General features: G+C 40.6%; 1 protein-coding gene across 5 annotated transcripts in view; it reads left to right on the top strand.

Moving 5' to 3' along the window:
- IL1RAPL1 (interleukin 1 receptor accessory protein like 1) overlaps window positions 1-19,462 on the top strand; it is a 670,572-nt gene that overhangs the window by 321,812 nt on the left and 329,298 nt on the right. For all 5 annotated transcript variants that reach the window (XM_079972249.1, XM_079972247.1, XM_079972245.1 and 2 more), the window contains one exon: window positions 2,777-3,056. In XM_079972249.1, the coding sequence (XP_079828375.1) occupies window positions 2,777-3,056 (280 nt within the window). The remainder of the gene's footprint in view (window positions 1-2,776; window positions 3,057-19,462) is intronic.

Below are 19,462 nucleotides of genomic sequence, written 5' to 3'. Positions count from 1 at the left end.
AAGATTTAAAAATATTTCGCATTTCCCAGGACTCATTTGAATACTCCTTTATAGTATGTATTTTTTGAAATTTAAAAGCATGGTGAACTCATTGAACAGATTGAAAGCAAAGTGGTTTCCAACATAATAAATATGCAGATGTAGATTTTAAGTGCCACAAATAAATGGATAATCATTGAGTGTTACAGCATGATATATTATCAGCTGAGCTAACTGAAGTCTAACAGTTCTGCATAGCCAAACTTCTGTTAACCACGAATGAAAATGGATAATGGATAATAAATTCTTCCATATTTCTGAACTATGTAATTGAGGACTTAGGGACTACCTGTATAACTAGGGGACAGACAATGTTCATGCTCCTTGTGCTTATGACACAAAATGTTTTTTCCCCATGTCTATGTATAATTTATGCAAGTGTTTCATCCAAAACACTTGTATGCAGCTACAAAGTGGAATATGGAATGGGCTGGAAAATTGAGTTAATCGTGAACTGTTATATGTGTTTTGAACCCGTCATCATATACACTTCATGAACAAAAGGCACATATAGATAGTTCTTTATGTATACAAGCTTCACTTTCCTAAGAACAGAGCTATCACAGCTGTTGTAGCCATCTAATGACCACTGTTCCTGTTATGTAGTGAAGTTTCACCCTGGGCCAGCAGGGGGATACTGTAGATAGTTTTCACTCAGGTCTGTAGATAGTTTTCACTCAGGTCCACGTCAGTTATTTTAGGCGGGAAACTCTGGGTTGTTGTTGCTACAATGTTGACAGCCAGCTGCCTATAAAAGCAGGCCGGCTGAGCTGTTTGCTAGTCAGTTCTATTCCAGCTTACAAAATAAAGAGCTGCTTTGGAGAAATCGCTGTGTCATCTGCTATGTCAACCCACAACTTAACAGTTCCCAAGACAAGCGTAGCCTCATGGGCCAATTTTTAGGGGTTGGCAGGGTTACCACCTGTCAGCCACATGACACCATTATAATGCCACATGATTGACAGGTGGGCAGCCCCACTGACTTCTCCAAATCCCTTGTGAAGGGGCTTCCATGCGCTGGACAGCCAGCTGGCAGTCGCACCCTTGGGGGCCTGCAACAGCTTCTAAGCCTTCTCGCTGTTAATATAGCCCCTGTACTCCCATGTCAGCCTCCAGAGCCTCAAATAGGAGTGGGGGGACTGTCTTAAAACACTTGGCAAAAGTGTTATTTGCAAGCCCACCCCCTCTGCTTTTTAATATTGCTGATTAGTTGGTCTTCTTTTTAGCTGACTAACAGCCCTGCCTGTCTTGAATCTCCAGGGGCTAAAAAAAAGTCATGTTCTTAAGCCTTTTGATGCATGGCCTGGGATAACCCATGCTGGTTTCATGTTAATTGAAGATATTTGTACATTATGCAAGATAGTGAATACTCCCCGCCTTCTTTTAAAACTCCTCCCTTTTTTCTCCCTTTTTCTCATACTGACTTAAATAAAGCTGTTCTTGTAACTTGAACTCTGGAGTTGTTTAAGGTTTTGCCTAGCTGTGGGATAATGTCTATCATACTGTCTAGCATTCAGCAATGCTCTAAGGAGGCGATGGTTAACCCTTTATGGCCTGAAGCCTACATTCAACTTTGGCCAACCCCCTGGGAGCCACATACAAGTGGTTGGATTGGCCAAAATTGGATGTGGCCATTCCACGCACTCTTACTCACACAGGTGCACAGTCCATGCAGATCAGCTAAGGAGGAAGTTATTACCCTCTATCCAGTCATCAAATGGTGAAATGTTGGGTTCCACTCACTTCAGGACTGTATCTATTTTTTCCTCTTCTTTACCACTACCAAAATCAGAAGGATTTTTCAGGGGGCTTGTGGGGGAGGCGGTAGAGATCTGGCCTCCAAATTTAGAGTTAGGCCTGCCCCAAGCTTTCAAGGAGAGAAACTCAGAATTGCATATTCAGCTCTGGCTTGCTGTAAGCAAGACAGGAGTCTAGAATATTGTCCTCCCCGTTCATATCATTATAAATAAGTAGATTAAATGGAAAGTGGTGCTCCTCAGAGTAAATAACCTGTTCTATCTCACAGGATCAGATTAGATTAGATAGTTTTAGCAGTTAGAATCTTATACACATAACCACTTGGATGATTTTGTTTAACTCCTAGTAATTTTAAATACAGAAAAGTCAGATATTTCCAGTAAATTTGTTGTAGAATACCCAGTCATAATGACCTGAATAATTTATCTTGACATTTTGTTCTGCTGTGCAATTAAGCTTAACATTAATACCTTGCCTCCCCCTAACTTAGAATCTAACCTAAACTTTCCAGTTTGCAGCCATTAACTTGCCACATTTTAAAAAAGATGGGATAATTCCATTCTTTCATTTCTGTTATTAACTTGAAGATATTTGATTAATGCTGTTCAGTGATTATGACACCCTCTGGGCTAGATGGACTCTGTTGCACATATTTCAATCAAATATTTTGTGATAATTCAGCCTAAGGATATAGTGAAGAGAAAGGATAATTTCTTACTTATCACTTAAATTATCCAGTAGGTTGATGAGATTTGCTGATTGTCCCACACTGTGGAAAATATGGCACCAATAGGGAAAGCAATTTTTGTGGTCAGTCTTGGCTGCATATTCAGTGAAACCAATCTAAAGTATTTTTCTTTGAATCAATAACTCTGGCATGACAACTTCAAAGAAGTACAATTACAAATTAAGTATGAACTGTGCTGTATATTCAGCAGTATACCACATAATTGTCTTTTCTTCTTCTTTTCTCTTTTAGCGGATGGGTGTACTGACTGGTCAGTGGATTACAAGAAGTATCAAGTCTTAGTGGGAGAACCTGTTCGTATAAAGTGTGCATTGTTTTATGGATATATAAGAGCAAATTACACCCTAGCACAAAGTGCTGGACTCAGTTTAATGTGGTACAAAAGCTCTGGACCTGGAGACTTTGAGGAGCCTATAGCTTTTGATGGAACTAGAATGAGCAAAGAGGAAGATGCCATTTGGTTTCGTCCAACAGTGCCCCAAGACAGTGGGCTTTATGCATGTGTCATAAGGTATGTGGTTTACATTTTTCAACAAGTCACAAAGGAAAGCTATATAAACATTTCTTTGTCTTTACAGCACCTGATGAATCTTATATTATCATTGAACCATGATCTTTACCTCTTTAGTATATTTACATTTATTTGCTTTATAATAGAAATTTATAATAGAAATTAATTTTATTAATTTATGTAGACCTTGGATTAGTTTGCTTCAAATATACCATCTTTGACATGTCGTCATTTGGGATAGGCATAAAAGTTGTATCTATGACTTTGCTGTCCCCTGAGAAAGAAAATATTGCTTATTGGAAGTGTTAAGATTAGCTAGGGATGGAAGAGAAATTCAATTCAGTATGTGTTCAAAGCCAAATTTATCAAATTCACACTTTCTGAAACTATATGCAAACATAAACACACCTATCCATATTTTGCAATGCATTTCTGCAACCATGTATTAGGTGAAAGCTGTGCATAATAATTAAGATATTAGTGAAAATAACATACAAAAATGCACTACATTGGATAAATTTCAAAAATGTGCGCATTAGTTAAAACTGCATATACCAATGTGTTTATTAGGGAGGGAAATCACACTAAAATGCTGATGGATTTTTTATAAAGCAAATTGCTATAAAATGTGAAAAACTGAATGGAGAATTAGAAAAATGAAAGACCGAGGGAACTGAAATTGACAGATCCTTGCATTCTCTAAAACAAGGAAATCCAGTCTGCCCTCCTCCCCCGGATTTTTGTTGTTGTTTGAAATCTGCAGAGTTTTCTACATGATGGAAATATGAATTACTAGAATATATATAGAAATGATTGCTGAAGGAAGAGCTGGTTGAACAAAAACAGTTTCTTTAACTTGCACCTTTTTATAGCCATCTTTCAGTTGCATTCTGCAATGGGACTGAGATTATCTCAGCGCCTTCTTAAATGATGCATACATGGACACAAGCAGCTCCCATACAGCGCATCACTTCTCACAGTTCTTGCTTTTGAAATGCATATTCTGCTTTTCCACTTCTTTCTGCATCGCTAAAGTGATTCATACCGAGATATATTTTCCTGCCCATGGAGAAAACAGAAACCACCTGGGCTCCAACTCAGATTTTGAAAATTACCAGAGAATATAGAATTAAATTTAGAGATAGGTTAAATGATGCACATAAAAAATGCAGGAAAAGCCTTGCAGAGAAAATGCACAGTTTATTGCTAAATGGGTTGTAACATTTTGCTTATTGCCCTTTGCAGAAAGACTGTAAAAGCTCTGATAGCTCTTCATTGACACATATCTGTAGATATGACTCAGTTACCTGCATACTGCAAGATCCATAATAAATTACACTCCTGAAAGTGTGACTGGGAAGAAAGCACACCTGTTATAAAGATTGTCTGACTTCATAACCAGTAGTGAGAAAACCCAGAAGTGGACCGTGTAGTCTTTGTCATCTTTAGTCCTTGATACTTCTTATTGAAATGATTGCAATAGCTTCCTATTTTCTGCAGATTTCCATCTAGTCTTACCTCATTATGCACTCCATTCTCAACAATAAGTATTTTTCCTTATTATTATTATATCCACTTTCAGAAAGGAAGTACAACACATGAAGAGGCTGTAAAGGTCAATAATTGCTTAGACTCAAGGACATGTCTTAATGGTGTCCTACAGTAAAAGAACCATATTTACAGCGAATTTATACAGTTTATCTGTCAATTCACATTTTGTTCCCTCTGCTGAAAGTGCTGTACAATTTTGACCATTTATTTAAACAATCTATAGTCATTATAGATAAATGCTGAGCTTTTTAATTCCACATTGTGAACCATAAAAAGCATCATGCTTCTTCAGCTGGTTGTGAACTGCCATGTTATTGATTGTTGGATTTCAAAACATAATTAAGAATATTAGCATGATATGTGACCTATATTTATTAGTAATAGAGATGAACATACTGACCTGTGGGCTTCTCGAAAAGCTTAAGCCGTCTGTATTTTCTAAGAGTCTGGACTCTTTAAGCATTAGCAAATGGTTATTGCATAACCTATTGTGGATTGCTATTTATCAAAAGCATTAAAGTGTTGTCCTAAGTTACAGGTATATATCATGGTTGTGGGGGGATTGTAAGGAGTGATGTCAGAGGAAATAAAATGCAGGAAAAAATGCAGGACACTGATAATTTCATAATTTTCCATGATAATCCATAAAACAGTTGTTGATAACAAATGCATCCTCGCATAGGTAAGGCAATATCACATAGATTGATAGATGATTGATAGATAGATGATAGATAGAGATAGATAGATAGATAGATAGATAGATAGATAGATAGATAGATGATAGATAGATACTCTGTTTTGGCTCTTCCCTATGTCTGTATCTCTGCTGTGTGGCCTGCTGTTGCTGGTGAGTAGCTGTTTTAGTTAGGAGAGAACCTGTCTATCAGCAAGTGCTGGCCTACCACCCAAGGCCCATGGAAAGTGTCTTTGTCCAGTATTGGTTATAGATAATTGATGATACATTTGAGCGGTTTCAGCTGAGAACTATAAATAACATGTTCTATCATTTTTCTAGGGTTGTTCTAGTAGATTATTCCTGAGTACAGTCAGGTTTTTTTTAAAAAAAAAAATCCACTCACACTTCATTGGGTGAATATTGTAGTTTGAAGAATGCCTGTTTGGAATTCTTAAGTTGTGAATAGATCCATTGTATCAATGCATTTTGTGGTGTGTTCTGGCTGGAAGCTCGAAACATTTATGGATGTGTACAGTCCAGAAGCAGTTGGTGGGGCGCTGCTGCTTACTTGATCTCTCGTCATAGTCATCACTCTGGCGTACTGGGAGGGGCGAGTCAGCAACATGATTGGCACAGCCAATTCAGTGCTGCTGATCATATGTTTGCACTACGCCAACCTCAATGCCCATCATGCTCCTGGTTTCCCATATAAGAGGATGCTTATATGCCCAACACAGGATGAGATAACACAGTAGGATTTAGGTCCCATTTATTTTCTCCTACCTTTTCAGCCATCCTTGTTTAGCTGGTATGCTGCATACTTGTGGAATCATTTGGCTCTTGTTGAGGGAAACAAATGAAAGGACCAGAGTCAAAACAGGCAGGGAAAGATTTGGCTTATGAACCTGCCACTTAAGTGAGAAATGTAAAGATACAGGATCAATCTCCAAATTGTAACCTGGCAATCTGTGTCAAAATGCCTTCAGATAAAGCTGTATTTGTGGTAGCATTAACCCCCATTCTCTCATATGAGTGGAGATATGAATGCCATTCCAGGTGTGTAATAAAAAGACAGAATTCTAATAAAAGAAGACAATATTGGTACAATCCCAACCTTCTTTGTTGTAAATGCTGTAAAAAGCATTCTACCGGACAACAGATCTGGGATTTACCATGGGGAATGAATACTAACAATCGGCAGCCAGGAAACAGCATTACCACAGCTGTAACTTTTTCTTATAACCCTAAGAGCATTGACATTGAGGAGATTGCTAGGGGTTCACATTAAATATAAAGCTCATTTACTTTTATGAGCCTTTTCACTGTGTGGGATAAACTGGTTTTCATTTACAGAAATTTGTCTGCATCACTAGATTGGTCACTGAAAAAATTGAAGGAGACCATTACTGAATGTAAAGACTTGCATTAGACACACTGATGCATTTAACTATTGTTTGACTAAGGTATTGTATAATGAATGTATTTTTATAGGAATTCTGCTTAGACAACTTTTATGTTTTTAGAGTGGCTCTAGCATGGTATTAGGTTTCAAATTCAAACTTTTTCCTGTTCAGTCTCGATTTAATGACTTATCAGTCTTCAGATTCTAAGGGCGAATATAGTTTACTGTAGCCAGCTACAACTCCCTATAAAATGATTATGCTTAATGAATACTCATGCTTGATGTAGGGCTTCTTTCAATGTATAGGAGCATATAGGAGTTTTATTATAACATGTGTTATAATGTGTTATAAAAATCATCCAGTTTATATTCAAGCCTGCAGTTTTTTAATATGTAACCATGGGACCTAAGCTAATTACAACAGCATTCTATGCCAAGCAGGTAGGACAACCACTTTGCTGACAATCATCTGGAGCGCTCTTATACCTGGCTAAAAAAACCAAGTATTTAGGATTATATCAATATAGGGATGTAAAAAATGCCTTTGGGTAATGGGTATGGTCAAATCTTGTTTATTTTTATGCTGATTCATAACCTCTCTAAATCATATATTGTAGCCTTAGTTGTTGATACAGATGCATCAGCTTGTCTTCCTCCTGTACCAATATGATTTTCTGGGTCAGTATGTAATATTCTTGGTCACACAACAGTGAGCTAGTTCAAAGGTAACATAAGAGAACATAAAATGAGCCTGGCTGGGACAGACCAAAAAGCCCATCAAGTCTAGCATCCTTCTTTCACAGTGACTAATCAGTTGTTTACAGGAAGCCCACAAACAGAACATAAGCGCAGTAGCACTCTGTCACTCATATTCCCCAGCAACTGAGGCATATCCACTCTGATACCAGTTGGTAGTACATATCATGAGTAGAAGCCATTCATACCCTTAGCTGTCCTGAATTTTTCCAATTCCTTCTTAAAGCCAAGTTGGTGGCCATTGCTGCATCTTGTGGGAGTGAATTGCTGTGTGAAGAAGTGCATCCTTTTGGTCTGTCCTAAATTTCCCAACATTTAGCTTCTTCTTTTTTCAAAACTAAAAAGCTAGTAGTAAGAGCTGTTCAGCAGTGGAGCAGACTCCCTCAGAGGGTGGCGGACTTTTCTTTTCTTGGTGCTTTTTAAGCAGAGGTTGGATGTCCATCTGTCATGGATGCTTTAGTTGAGATTCCTGCAGGTGGTTGGAAGAGATGACCATTCCAATTTTACGATTCTGTGATGCTATGAGTCAGACATCACAGAAATGTGTTATTGAGTTACTTACTTGTCTGAACTTAATAACTACTAAAACGTAATGTTCAACAGTTCTTCCTTCAGATGTCTCATTAAAATGTATTGTGAATCATTCTTCCCACTTTGAAAATGAGTGTGAAGTTCAAACCGGAAATGTAAAAGTTGTCCAAAACTTAATATCAGTTTTTGTTCTTATGTCTCATGCTCCAGTGACATATTATATGACATTGTGCTTTATATCTTCCCTGTCATTTTTTAGAATTGTGTGGTGTTTAAACTTAGGTCTAAATATATAACATACAATGGTGTCAGTAATATGCTAACTAATGTTCATTCTACTATCTCAGATATCAAGAAGATGATACAATGCAGAGGTCAGTTCTAGGTAACTTTTTAAGGGGTGGGAGGAGACCAGAGTGAAGACATTGCTCTGAGGGGGTCCTGGAGCCTGATGTGATGGGCTGCAACTGCTGCCACCCCTGACTGGGTAACCGACCATTGTTGCACATCTTTCAGGTCCTCTTTAAAATGGATTCAGCTTTTGATCTGAAACTGAGTATCAGATTTCATTTAGATATTTCAGTATCAGATTTCATTTTGATATTTCAGATTTCATTTTGATATTTCAGTGTTCAGTGGAGCTATCACACTTTAGCAAGATAAAATAACAAATCTACAAGCAAACAAAATGCCATATTTTTGTTAACCCATAGGTCTTACATTATTCTGCCAAATATACAACAGACATTAAGCTTCTAAGAAAGCATCTTCAAGGCAACTTTAGAGATGCAGCCTAATGAACTGTGACTATTATAATCAACACATTCTTGCTTAGATTCAGAATTAGGCCTTCTGTTCTGCATCTCAAAAATGTTCAACTTCAGATTTTGTATGCTGTTTTAAAAAAACAAACTATAAACAGGGTGGCAGAGATATGATGGAAGTCATACGTTTCGCAGCCAATTTTTATCAAACTCATAGGACTTGGATATATTTGAGTCTGTATCCCCCCCCCCCATGCTTAACCAAGCATGAATGTGAATTTTTAAAGGATCACTTAACTGAATACATGCTCCTGGGCAAGAATGCCTCTGGAGTAGAGAAGAACTTTAAAGGGTGAAGAAGACTGTAGCTGTCTAGTTAAACAACACTTGTTTTATGAACATCCTTGTCTCATTGAATATTGCTTTACAGTTGTGCTATTTCTGCAGAGGAATTTGTAAGTCGGGGTCTTAAGGCAAGCCACTGCCTTCATTTTCATTTATATCAAAATGGTATTTAAGGACCATCAACAAGGTAAGTCCCAAATGAGCAGAAAAGCACTCTTGTCATGACAAACCGGCAGGAACAGCAAGAAGACTGGGAGCAAGGAGCGGGAAGGTGGGTCATGCGTAGAAAGGTTTAAAATGAGTGATGGGTTATGTGACTGGCTTTCGTCAGTGTTTCTGAGCTTTGGTGTTTTTTCCCCTTAGAATTATTTAAAAATACAGGGTCTTTCTGGGGGTTTTTCTTGGGAAAGCTTTAAAAAACCCAAGGAAACTAGCAAAAGCCCTCCCACCCTGTACCTGAATTTATCCTTGTGAAGAAGTGGGGTAGTGACAGGAAGAGCTGCCTGCCTTGTAGGCATCATCTTTAAGGTCTCAGTGTTCATTCTTCATTGCTTGACATGAGCATGTGTCTGTGTGTGTATCCTTCCTCCCAAAGGAGTAAACATGAAGCAAACATCAATGTGTTAAAACAATAGAATAACAACAAAAATAAAACATGTTTTCATCATTTAAAAACTATATAAAACCATCCAAAATATTTAAAACATCTAAAAGCATTTTAAAGCGATCACATATCCTCACAGTTATTAATTTCAAGGTTGCAATGGCTGGTGTCTGTTGGCCATCAAAGGCCTGGATAAACAGGAATGTTTTGAACTTTCTCCTGGTGGTATTGAGTATTGAGGACAACAGGCACACCTTACCAGGGAAGGTGTTTCACAGAGGGAGAACCACCCCCAAGAGGTTGGTGTAGTTTCTTATGCCTCTTCGCTCAATTAATGTATTTGAACTACTCTGCCTATACACACAGATCTTCCTGACCATGCCTAGAAGTTTCCTTTCCTTAAAGTGAACATGGGTTGTAGTTGTGAGTCAAGGCCCCGCTCCCCACTTTGTGATGAAATAAGACACATGGACACAAGTAATTTAGGTTAATGGGCTAAAAAAAGGCCACAACTTTATTGGTTACAGAATGTGAGTGGTATTGGCTTGGGCATTGGATCCGAACAGACTATACTTGATTCCTTCCTACTCTGCAGGGAGTTACACAAGGGTTAACAACCTATAGGGGGAGCTTGTTGATGCAAATCAACTGGAAGCTTTCCTCTAGAGTCACCGGAGGGTTGTGCCATTGCCCTAGCCACCACCTGGGCATCGGACAGATTCCTTTAACAGAATACCCTTCAAGGGGAGGGGTAGGTGATGGCCACAACCTACCCTCCAACACACAACGATGTTTTCAAGCCACCAAAGTCCCTGCAGAAAGGAAGCTGCAGCAGCCGCAGAAAGAAAGTCCTTTGAAACCCTCCAAACATCAGCTGTTTGAAGAGTGGGGAGGCTGCGCACAGTGAGAGCAGACAGGCTCAGGCGTTTGCCAGTTGGCACCCACAGGAGGATAATAATAATAATAATAATAATAATAATAATAATAATAATAATAATAATAAAAGGTAAAGGTACCCCTGCCCGACAGGGCCAGTCATGACCGACTCTAGGATTGCGCGCTCATCTTGCTCAAGAGGCCGGGGGCCAGCGCTGTCCAGAGACACTTCCGGGTCACGTGGCCAGCGTGACGAAGCTGCATCTGGCGAGCCAGCACCAGCACCGCACACGGAAACGCCATTTACCTTCCCGCTAGAAAGCGGTCCCTATTTATCTACTTGCACTTAGGGGTGCTTTCGAACTGCTAGGTGAGCAGGAGCTGGGACCAAACGACGGGAGCTCACCCCACCGCGGGGATTCAAACCGCCGACCTTACGATCAGCAAGTCCTAGGCACTGAGGTTTTACCCACAGCGCCACCCGCGTCCCATAATAATAATAATAATAATAATAATAATAATATATTATTTATACCCTGTCCATCTGGGCGGCTTCCAACAAAACACTAAAATACAATAACCTATTAAACATTAAAAGCTTCCCTAAACAGGGCTGCCTAAACAGGATGGAGCAGGAAGGAAGGTTCCAAGGGTGCTGAAAGAAAAGCTCTGAACCAAGAAGCGCCTCGTGCACAGGAGATCTGAGCGAGATCTGTGCATGCAGGAAACAAACAGACTGAGCCACAGTCCCACACTCATTTAAAAGTGGCAAACCACGCATGCCCCCAGACAGCCGTATTGGCTGGCTGTGGACATGACACAGGTCAGGGACTCTTTGTGACGCAGTGGGCCATCCATGCCCACTGTGAAGCACGGGAAGCAAGACCTGCTCACAACCCCTCCCCTTGGGGAAGAGGAGAGGCTTTCCAATGCTGTCTAACTGAGGCAGAGTGAAAACTACAAGCCCCATGTAGGCCAGCTGGAAACAATCTTTCTGACCATCCATGTCTTATGGATAAGCCCTCCAAGATACCTCTTTTCTCTGGACTATCCTCCCCACCCTGCTCTGCCCTGCCCTGCTGCCTGTCACCCCCCACCTCACAAGAGGAAGTCTGCTTGGTAATGATGTAAAATGGCAGGCTGGGAACACTGACCACCTTACTGGACTTTACTGGACTTGGATGAGTCAACTTGGATATAGCATTGGTTCCTAGATCATTGGGATATAGGGAGGAAATCAGTGTCACACAATGTCGATAATTCCATCATGGCAAGCATTTCAGTTTGACAGACGGATCAGTGCCCCTCTTCTTCCCCAGCACACTGTCCTGGGAGTTGTTCCAAGCCCCCAGAGCCCATTTGGGGGGCTTGGGGAACAGGATGAGGAGTGGGTGAAAGCTGATTTGCACAAGCGGACATCTTTGTGTAGGCTTCTGCTGTTGGGACTTATTAGTTGAATCCCACCCATTATCCTCTTTTATGATGTTTGCCCCCCCCCCACCTTTCCCCATAAAATATGTTGTTGTGAGTCTATACATACTAACACGGGGGGGAGGGGCAGGCGGACAGGCACCCTTTTTCTTGAGGGGAAATCATCATGTGAACCTGGACTATGCCCCTCAGATAGTATGTTCAGTTTCCTTCATGTCACACTACATTATACAGTGTTTTGCAGCTGCTCCTCCATCACTCAATATGTATTTATGAATTGGTGTAAAAAAATAGCTTCACTAAAAGAAAACATAGCATTATAAGCTAGGGAATTCCTGTGATCAGAACACAAACATCTTTGCATGCGTCGAGAAGACTAATACCCATTTAGATATCAAACTCTTGGTGGCAATTTGTTTTAAGCAAAAATACAAGAGTGTGAAGTGACTGTGACCATTAACTGAAGATGTCACCGCATTTTCTTAATTTCTAAACCCCCTTGCTGTCTGACTACATTTTTAATACCTCTGCATTTAGAAAAGTGAGATTAACACCTTTGTTGTTGAAAGAAGAGAAAAGTAAAATAATCCTACAATTTAGAAGTACAAAAGGTTATTGTAGCTTCTACTTTGCTAATTGCAGGAATTGATTCTAAGTGAGTCATATGAAACTATTTTAAATAGGCAATTAGCAGCTTCCTTTTAAAACTACCCATCTGTTCCAAGAGGTAGAAAAAAATAAAAGTAAGAAAAAAACACGGTATCTTAAAACAGCATTACTTATTGCCATTGCAGAAACTGCTGTGATTTTAGAAAGTTTTGTTTTTAAATAACATGTACTTTTTTTGTTCAAAAGAAAAGTTGCCTCCGCAGGCCTGGGTGAACACATGTCTTCAAGTGGCAACATAGGTGAAACAGTGAGAGAGCCACTTCTTCCATACTTCAGCCATACTTCTGAGGGGAATTTCACAAACAGGGGACCATCACAGAGAAGGCCTTATCTCTTATAGCCAGTGCTGGCTTCACTCAGAGGCAAGAAGGGCTTCCCCTGAAGATTTTAATATCTGGGTCAGCTGGACTGCTTTAGTCAATAAAGTTTTTCGATAATAAGTATGTTAGCACCTACCTTATGGAATGCTCCCCTACCCATTGAGATCAGGCAGTCACCAACCATGGGCAGTGTAGGTAACCTGTTGAAGGTACACCTGTTTACCACCCCCTCCCTATACACCTGCCTACCTTCGGGCTTCCATCTCACTCCTCCACTGGTCCAGCAGGTCTCAAATGTCTACCATCATATCTAGTTTGCATTGCCACCCCTCATGAGCCAAGCAAACTGCAGCATGACGGCAGCATTTCCTGTTTATTATTTGTGTGACAAGGTCCCCAAGCCACCCCCTAAATAAATCACAATTCATGCAGAATTTTTGTTTAAAGTTTTTGGCATAATTTTGGCCACAACTTCATTAAAATACATAAATGTGAGTGGTTGCTTAGGCATTGGTTCCGACTATCTGTCCCCGTCCAGGGACAGAACTGACTTCCGGATTCCAGCGAAAGCCAGTAAGGGAAAACAATATTGGGGAGAAAATGGAGCTGAGCCCCAGGCCCTCACCTCTCCCCGCATGCTCCCAGGGCTTGTGCGGCCCAAGCCCCAGACCAGGGATTCGGACAAAAGCATGGCGAGCCCCTGGATTCCTTTAACGGAATTCCCTTGCAGCAGCAGCATTGGAGGGGCAGGCACTGCCAACTACATCCCCTCCACCAACCAACAATTAACCAATGCCTAACCGCAACCTTACAAGTTGTGACGATTTGCTACGCAGTAGGCAAAAACCAAATGGCACCAGCCAATCTGCCAATGGACAAAATTCCTACCAGGCCCCTGCCCCAAAAGCAGACAACCCCATGACAGGCATAGCAATGTCAAACACAACAGCCCTAAATTAGGGAGGGTGGGCGGGCGATTGGATGCACACAGCAAAAGAGACTGAAAAAAGCTGTGTGCTAAGAATATATAACCTTCGGGCCAACCCTCTAAATGGTAACATCAAAATCTCCCCCAACAACCCAAATTGGCCCAATCACAGTCATGGCCATCCAAATGGCCCCACCCAGTAACCAAGAGGGGGTGTGCTGTTAGACCCTGCAACACGTGCTCTACATGAAGGAGAACACGCTGTATAAGACTTTAATTTGGACATGAAACAGAGTGGACTCAAGAATGAACACAGGTGAAAGGGATGCAGACCAGAAATACTTGTTCATGTCTAGCGCGAAATTTTAAAATGTTTCAAGCTGAATTCAACTAATGAGTCCTCATAGCGGAAGCCAGCACAAGATATTTTGCTAGAACAATAGATCTTTTCACCCCCCTCTGCTCCCCCTGTGTGCCTCCCAGTTGGCTCCGGGTATCAGGGGAAATCCCAGAACAATGCACAGGGGAAGGAGAGGGGTGATCACTCCATCTGGCAAGCTACAATGCTTGAACTGATGTAATGATCTCCTTACTGCTACACTGAATTCCTAACATAATTTTTAAACTTTTTATAGATTTTTATTGGAATATTTTATTGTTGTGCTTTATTTTTCTGAATACCAGGTAGAGAATTTATTTTATGATGCATCTTATGAATAAGATAAATAAATCCCTCATATTTACTAATATCTGTTTTCTTCCACCATGCACTGACAGCTTCTCTAAAACTTCCCTGCAAAGAAAAAAGCTTGTAATACAGCACTTTTTATTCTGATTGTTTCAACTGACCTTTAATTTAAAAAAAAAAAAAACATTTTAGAGGCTATTTGCCCTCATCCTCCACTTTTTAGGTTATGGTAGTTACAATGTCATAAGGAAGCTCTTTTGAAGGATCTCTTAAAATATGTACATTTTAGGGCAGGCTTCCTCAAACTCAGCCCTCCAGATGTTTTGAGACTACAATTCCCATCATCCCTGACCACTGGTCCTGCTAGCTAGGGATCATGGGAGTTGTAGGCCAAAAACATCTGGAGGGCCGAGTTTGAGGAAGCCTCTTTTAGGGGAAAGGCAGCTTATCTAGGAGTCTACAAATATCAATATGGCTTCCTAGCCCAAGCCTCTGTTGGTCCTCACAACCAGCTCCCCACCCTCTTGCTACATTTAGAGAACTTCATGAAAGGGCTCTGGGTTTTTTCTAGATTGTGATGTAGTATAGTGGAAACACAAGTAAAAGCTGGAGCTTCTGCTGCTGCTGTTTTAACCTGCCCCAAACTATTATGGAAGTAACAAGACTCTGCCTCTTTCCCAAACCCTCTGGCAAGCACACAGAGATTCGGAAAGAGGGGAGTTTTGGCTAGAATATGTTAAGAACGGTGGGAGAAATGCCTGCTGTTTCGTTTGTTCTTCAAACAAATCTCTCTTGGCGGAGCAGGGGGGACTCACCTTCTTTCCAAGCCCTCTAGATGCAGTCACCAAAAAATATTTTCTGACTTGTGTGAAGCTTTGGAGAAGGACAGAAACAGCAAGAGAAATGGTTCTTTTTCTGTACCAAAGCTTGCTGCAAGATGCTTCTCCTTCCAGCTGTCCCTGTTTCAAGGGGGGAACACAGCATTTTTTTTTTTTTCTGATCTGAAGGAAGCTTTGAAGAAGATAGGAAAAAGGAGCTTTTGTGCTCCAAAGCCCTCTATAGGTAAGGAAAAGATGTTGCCTAGAGGGTTGGCTAGAGAGGCGGGTTCGTTTCTCGCTCTGGAAGCTTTGGAGAAGGCAAGAAACAGCTGGAGTTTCTCCCACTCTTTCTGTCCCTTCTCCAAAGGTTCATGCAAATGAGAGAGCAGAAGCAGCAGGAGAAATGCCTGCTGTTTCTTTTCTAGGTGCTGCACAAGTGGCAGCCTCTCATATGCTCCCTTGAGTCCTTCCCACCAGGGACAAGAGACAAGGGACAAGTGTCTCTGGTAAGCACATGGGTGGAACTATTAATGCCTCAGTTTATGGTTACACAAACAAACACCAAACACGGCTACTTGCACATGTTTGGGAATGTAGAGACAGGGCTTGGTCCTCAGGAAAAAGTCCTCTAAGGCAAACGAGGAAAGTGAAACCAGGCTTAAATGAGTTGAAATAAATTACATGCAGATAATATAATCATCTGAGATTCAGCAAGTTTTTCTCTCAATAACTCTCCTTTTCATTCCCCAGCGATGCATGCAACAATGGGCTTAGATTTTCATAAGCTCTTAGAAATCATTAACTATACATCATGAAGAATGTTAAAACCAGTTATCAATTGAATTTATCATTTTATAATACATAATTTTATTTCATTATGTGCACTAGTTCATACAAACTCCAATCTACCCATAACACATTTTAGGATTAGCGTTTTGAAGCTAAATTTCTTATCAAAGAAAGCAGCAAATGAGATTTGTCTGTCTGTTGATCTGACTTTGGAAGGTATATAATTTTGTCATTTCATCTGCAGACAATGGTCTCAGTACAGAGTCATACGCCTATTGAAGTGGAACCTAACTTTGTTCTAACATTGTCAAATCACTAGACTACATTTTATGTATTGGGATCAATGTTTACTGGTACGTTTGATGTTTCCAGTTGAATCAACTCATAAATTTAGAATATTATTGAGGAAACAGGTTCAGTCTTAATCATATTATTTCAAGGCATCCTGGTTTATTTCTACCAATGTATTAAAGGCTTTGAAAAACTAAAATGTTTTCCCACTGCATGCTAAATAGGAAATATTGTGTCTGACCCAAATAAAAGTTAAAATGTCTATAAAATTCCCATGACAACAGTAACAAATATTTTTGAATTAAAGCCCTGCTAGGTTCACTTGGAATCGGGACTTCAGTGTTCATTGTGAGTCACACAAATATAAATATAAACCATGATTCAATAATATGGGTATTTGTAAATTTTGAACAAAGATTCAAGGTAAGGGATTCAAGCTGTGAATTTCTTCTCTATGTATTTGAATATTCAGTTTTGGCAGAGACCAGAATTCCAGAAAGTAAAAGAGGGTATCCCAGGTACAGTCCAATTGTATGCCATCATCAATGGCCTATGCATCAAGTGCATATCAGAAAGGGAGGAATAATTATGACTCTATGTCTTAGACCCTTAGATCTATGTATTGTGCAGAGCTCAGAATTTTTACTAGCAAGAAAATCTATGTCTTGGCATGGCGGCAGCAAACAAAGCTTACTTGTTTGCCAACATTGTGTCCTCAAGCAGCTTCTGGCAGAATTTTCCTGAGTGGTAAATGGGCTTTTGTCATCTGGCCAAGAAAGCACTGCTCTCTCACACTTGGAAGCCTGCTGGAACAACTTGCAATGCAGTTTAGGACAAAATCATGCAGATTCATACAGAGTTGGACGCCACAGTTAGAATAAGTGTGATGGAGTTGTCTAGAGCACTGGCTTCTCTATCTAGATCAATTTTGATGATTGCTACCTGAGGAAGTTGACAAGCTTTTTAAGGAAGTGTGGCTGACCACCTGGCTCCTTGGCGCTTGCCCAAATTGACTTCTTAGAGCTAACCATGGTGTGTGTTTGTGTGACAAAGTGGGTCCAGGAAACGATTAATGCTTCACTAGACGAGGGGAAAGTACCATCTGCCTTAGAGGAGGTGGTGCTGCTGCTGTGTGTGACCCTGCTATAGGGGCCTCTCTGCACCCAGATATGTTAAACAACTATTGTCCAATGTCAAATTTCCCCTTATTGAGAAAGGTGCTTGAGAAAGTGGTGGCAGTTCAGTTTTAGGTATACTTGGAGGAAACTGATTACTTGAATCCATTCCAGTCTGGCTTCAGGCCTGGTCATGGAACTGAAACTGCCTAGGTCACCCTGACCAAGATAGGGAGATAATGGGTGTGTGACCCTGCTCATTCACATTGTTTTCTTGGTGGTTTTTGATACTGTTGTCCACAGGGACCTTCTGCAGCATCTCAGATAAGTGTGAATGGTTGGCACTGTACTTCAGTGGTTCTACTCCTACCTTCAGGGCAGCTTCCAGAAGCTAGTTACAGGAGGCTACTCTTTGGAGCCATGGGAGTTGTCCTTTGGTGACCTGCAAGATTCCACCTCCACCCCAAATGCAAGATTCCACCTCCACCCCAAATGCTATATGACCACTGGAAGCTGTCATTAGGAGATTTGAAATGAGGTATCACCAATATGTCGATGACACTTAGCTGTTTCTTTGTTCCAACTGGGTCAATAACTTGAAGCTGATTCATGAAACAGCGGAGGTGTTATATGTCCCATAGCTTAGGGGTGCTTCTCATGTCAACCTTGTCACTGGAGGCTTAGGTGGCCTTGGTGACTAGATGTGTTTCCCCCCCCCCCCAGCTCCAGCTGGTTTTCTAGTTGTATCCCCTTTTGTACAGAGATGACATGGCCACAGAACTCTGTGCTCTGATAACTTCCAGATTGTATTATTATGGGCTGCTCTTAAAAATTACTTGAAAACTTCATCTGGTCCAAAATTCAGTGACCAGATTACTGGCTGGGCTTCAGAACTCATATAACTCTTCTTTTAAAACAGCTGCACTATGGCCACTTCATTTCTGGGCCCAGTTTAAAGTGCTCATACTAGTGTTTAAAGCTCAAAACAATTCAGGCCCCAACTGTCTGAAAGTCTGCTTCCTTCCCTAAAGACCCCCACTTTGGTGGACTGGGAGAGATGCCCTCTTGGTAGGTCTGCCAACCTCAGAAACTTGGAGTGGTGTTGGCCTGAGAGAGGACATTCTCTGTGACTGTGGAATTCTCAGCCCACAGAGGTGTATCTGGTATCTTCACTATACAGCTTTTGCCAAGTACTGAAGATATACCTCTTTGCCCTGGCCTTTGAGGCCTGAGATGTATATTTTTAGGACCCATCCTATTTTGTGATTGGCAGTTGTTTTTAAATGTTTTTAATATTGTATTTGAAATAGTTGCAATCCTTCCAGTGAAGGGTGTGTAATAAGATGCAGCAGCAGCAGCAACAACAACAACAGCAATGCCAGGTGGCACCAACCCATTGAATGGGTTTGACTTATTCAATAGATAAGCTAGAAATGAGATGTAAAAGATGATGAGGAAGATGGGAATGTTCTAAAAAGATTGATATTGGAGTACAGGTGGCTTTGCATAAACGGAGAAGATGATTTTAACAGCAGTTATCTTTGTAAGATGAAGCAGGAGAGTAAGAGAAAGATTCCTGATGTGACGGTATTGAAATAACCTCTTGGCAATTCACAGAAAATGTGAAAATGATAATAATTTGGAGCTGCTCGAGCAATCAATAGTACCTATCAGAGAACAGGAGTCAACTTTCAAAGATTAGAATGCGACAATACGTGTGCATGCACACACACACACACACACAACCCTGTACAGTAGTTTCTTGTCTTGTTCACTACTGCAATAGATGTTTTAATGGTGGTACATGATGATTTGCATCATATTTTCAACTAATATTAACCAAGTGCTACAT

Source organism: Podarcis cretensis (assembly GCF_951804945.1).
Source record: "Podarcis cretensis genome assembly, chromosome: 4".
In the NCBI taxonomy this organism is placed as follows: Eukaryota; Metazoa; Chordata; class Lepidosauria; order Squamata; family Lacertidae; genus Podarcis; species Podarcis cretensis.
This window is presented reverse-complemented; position numbering and strand designations above follow the sequence as displayed.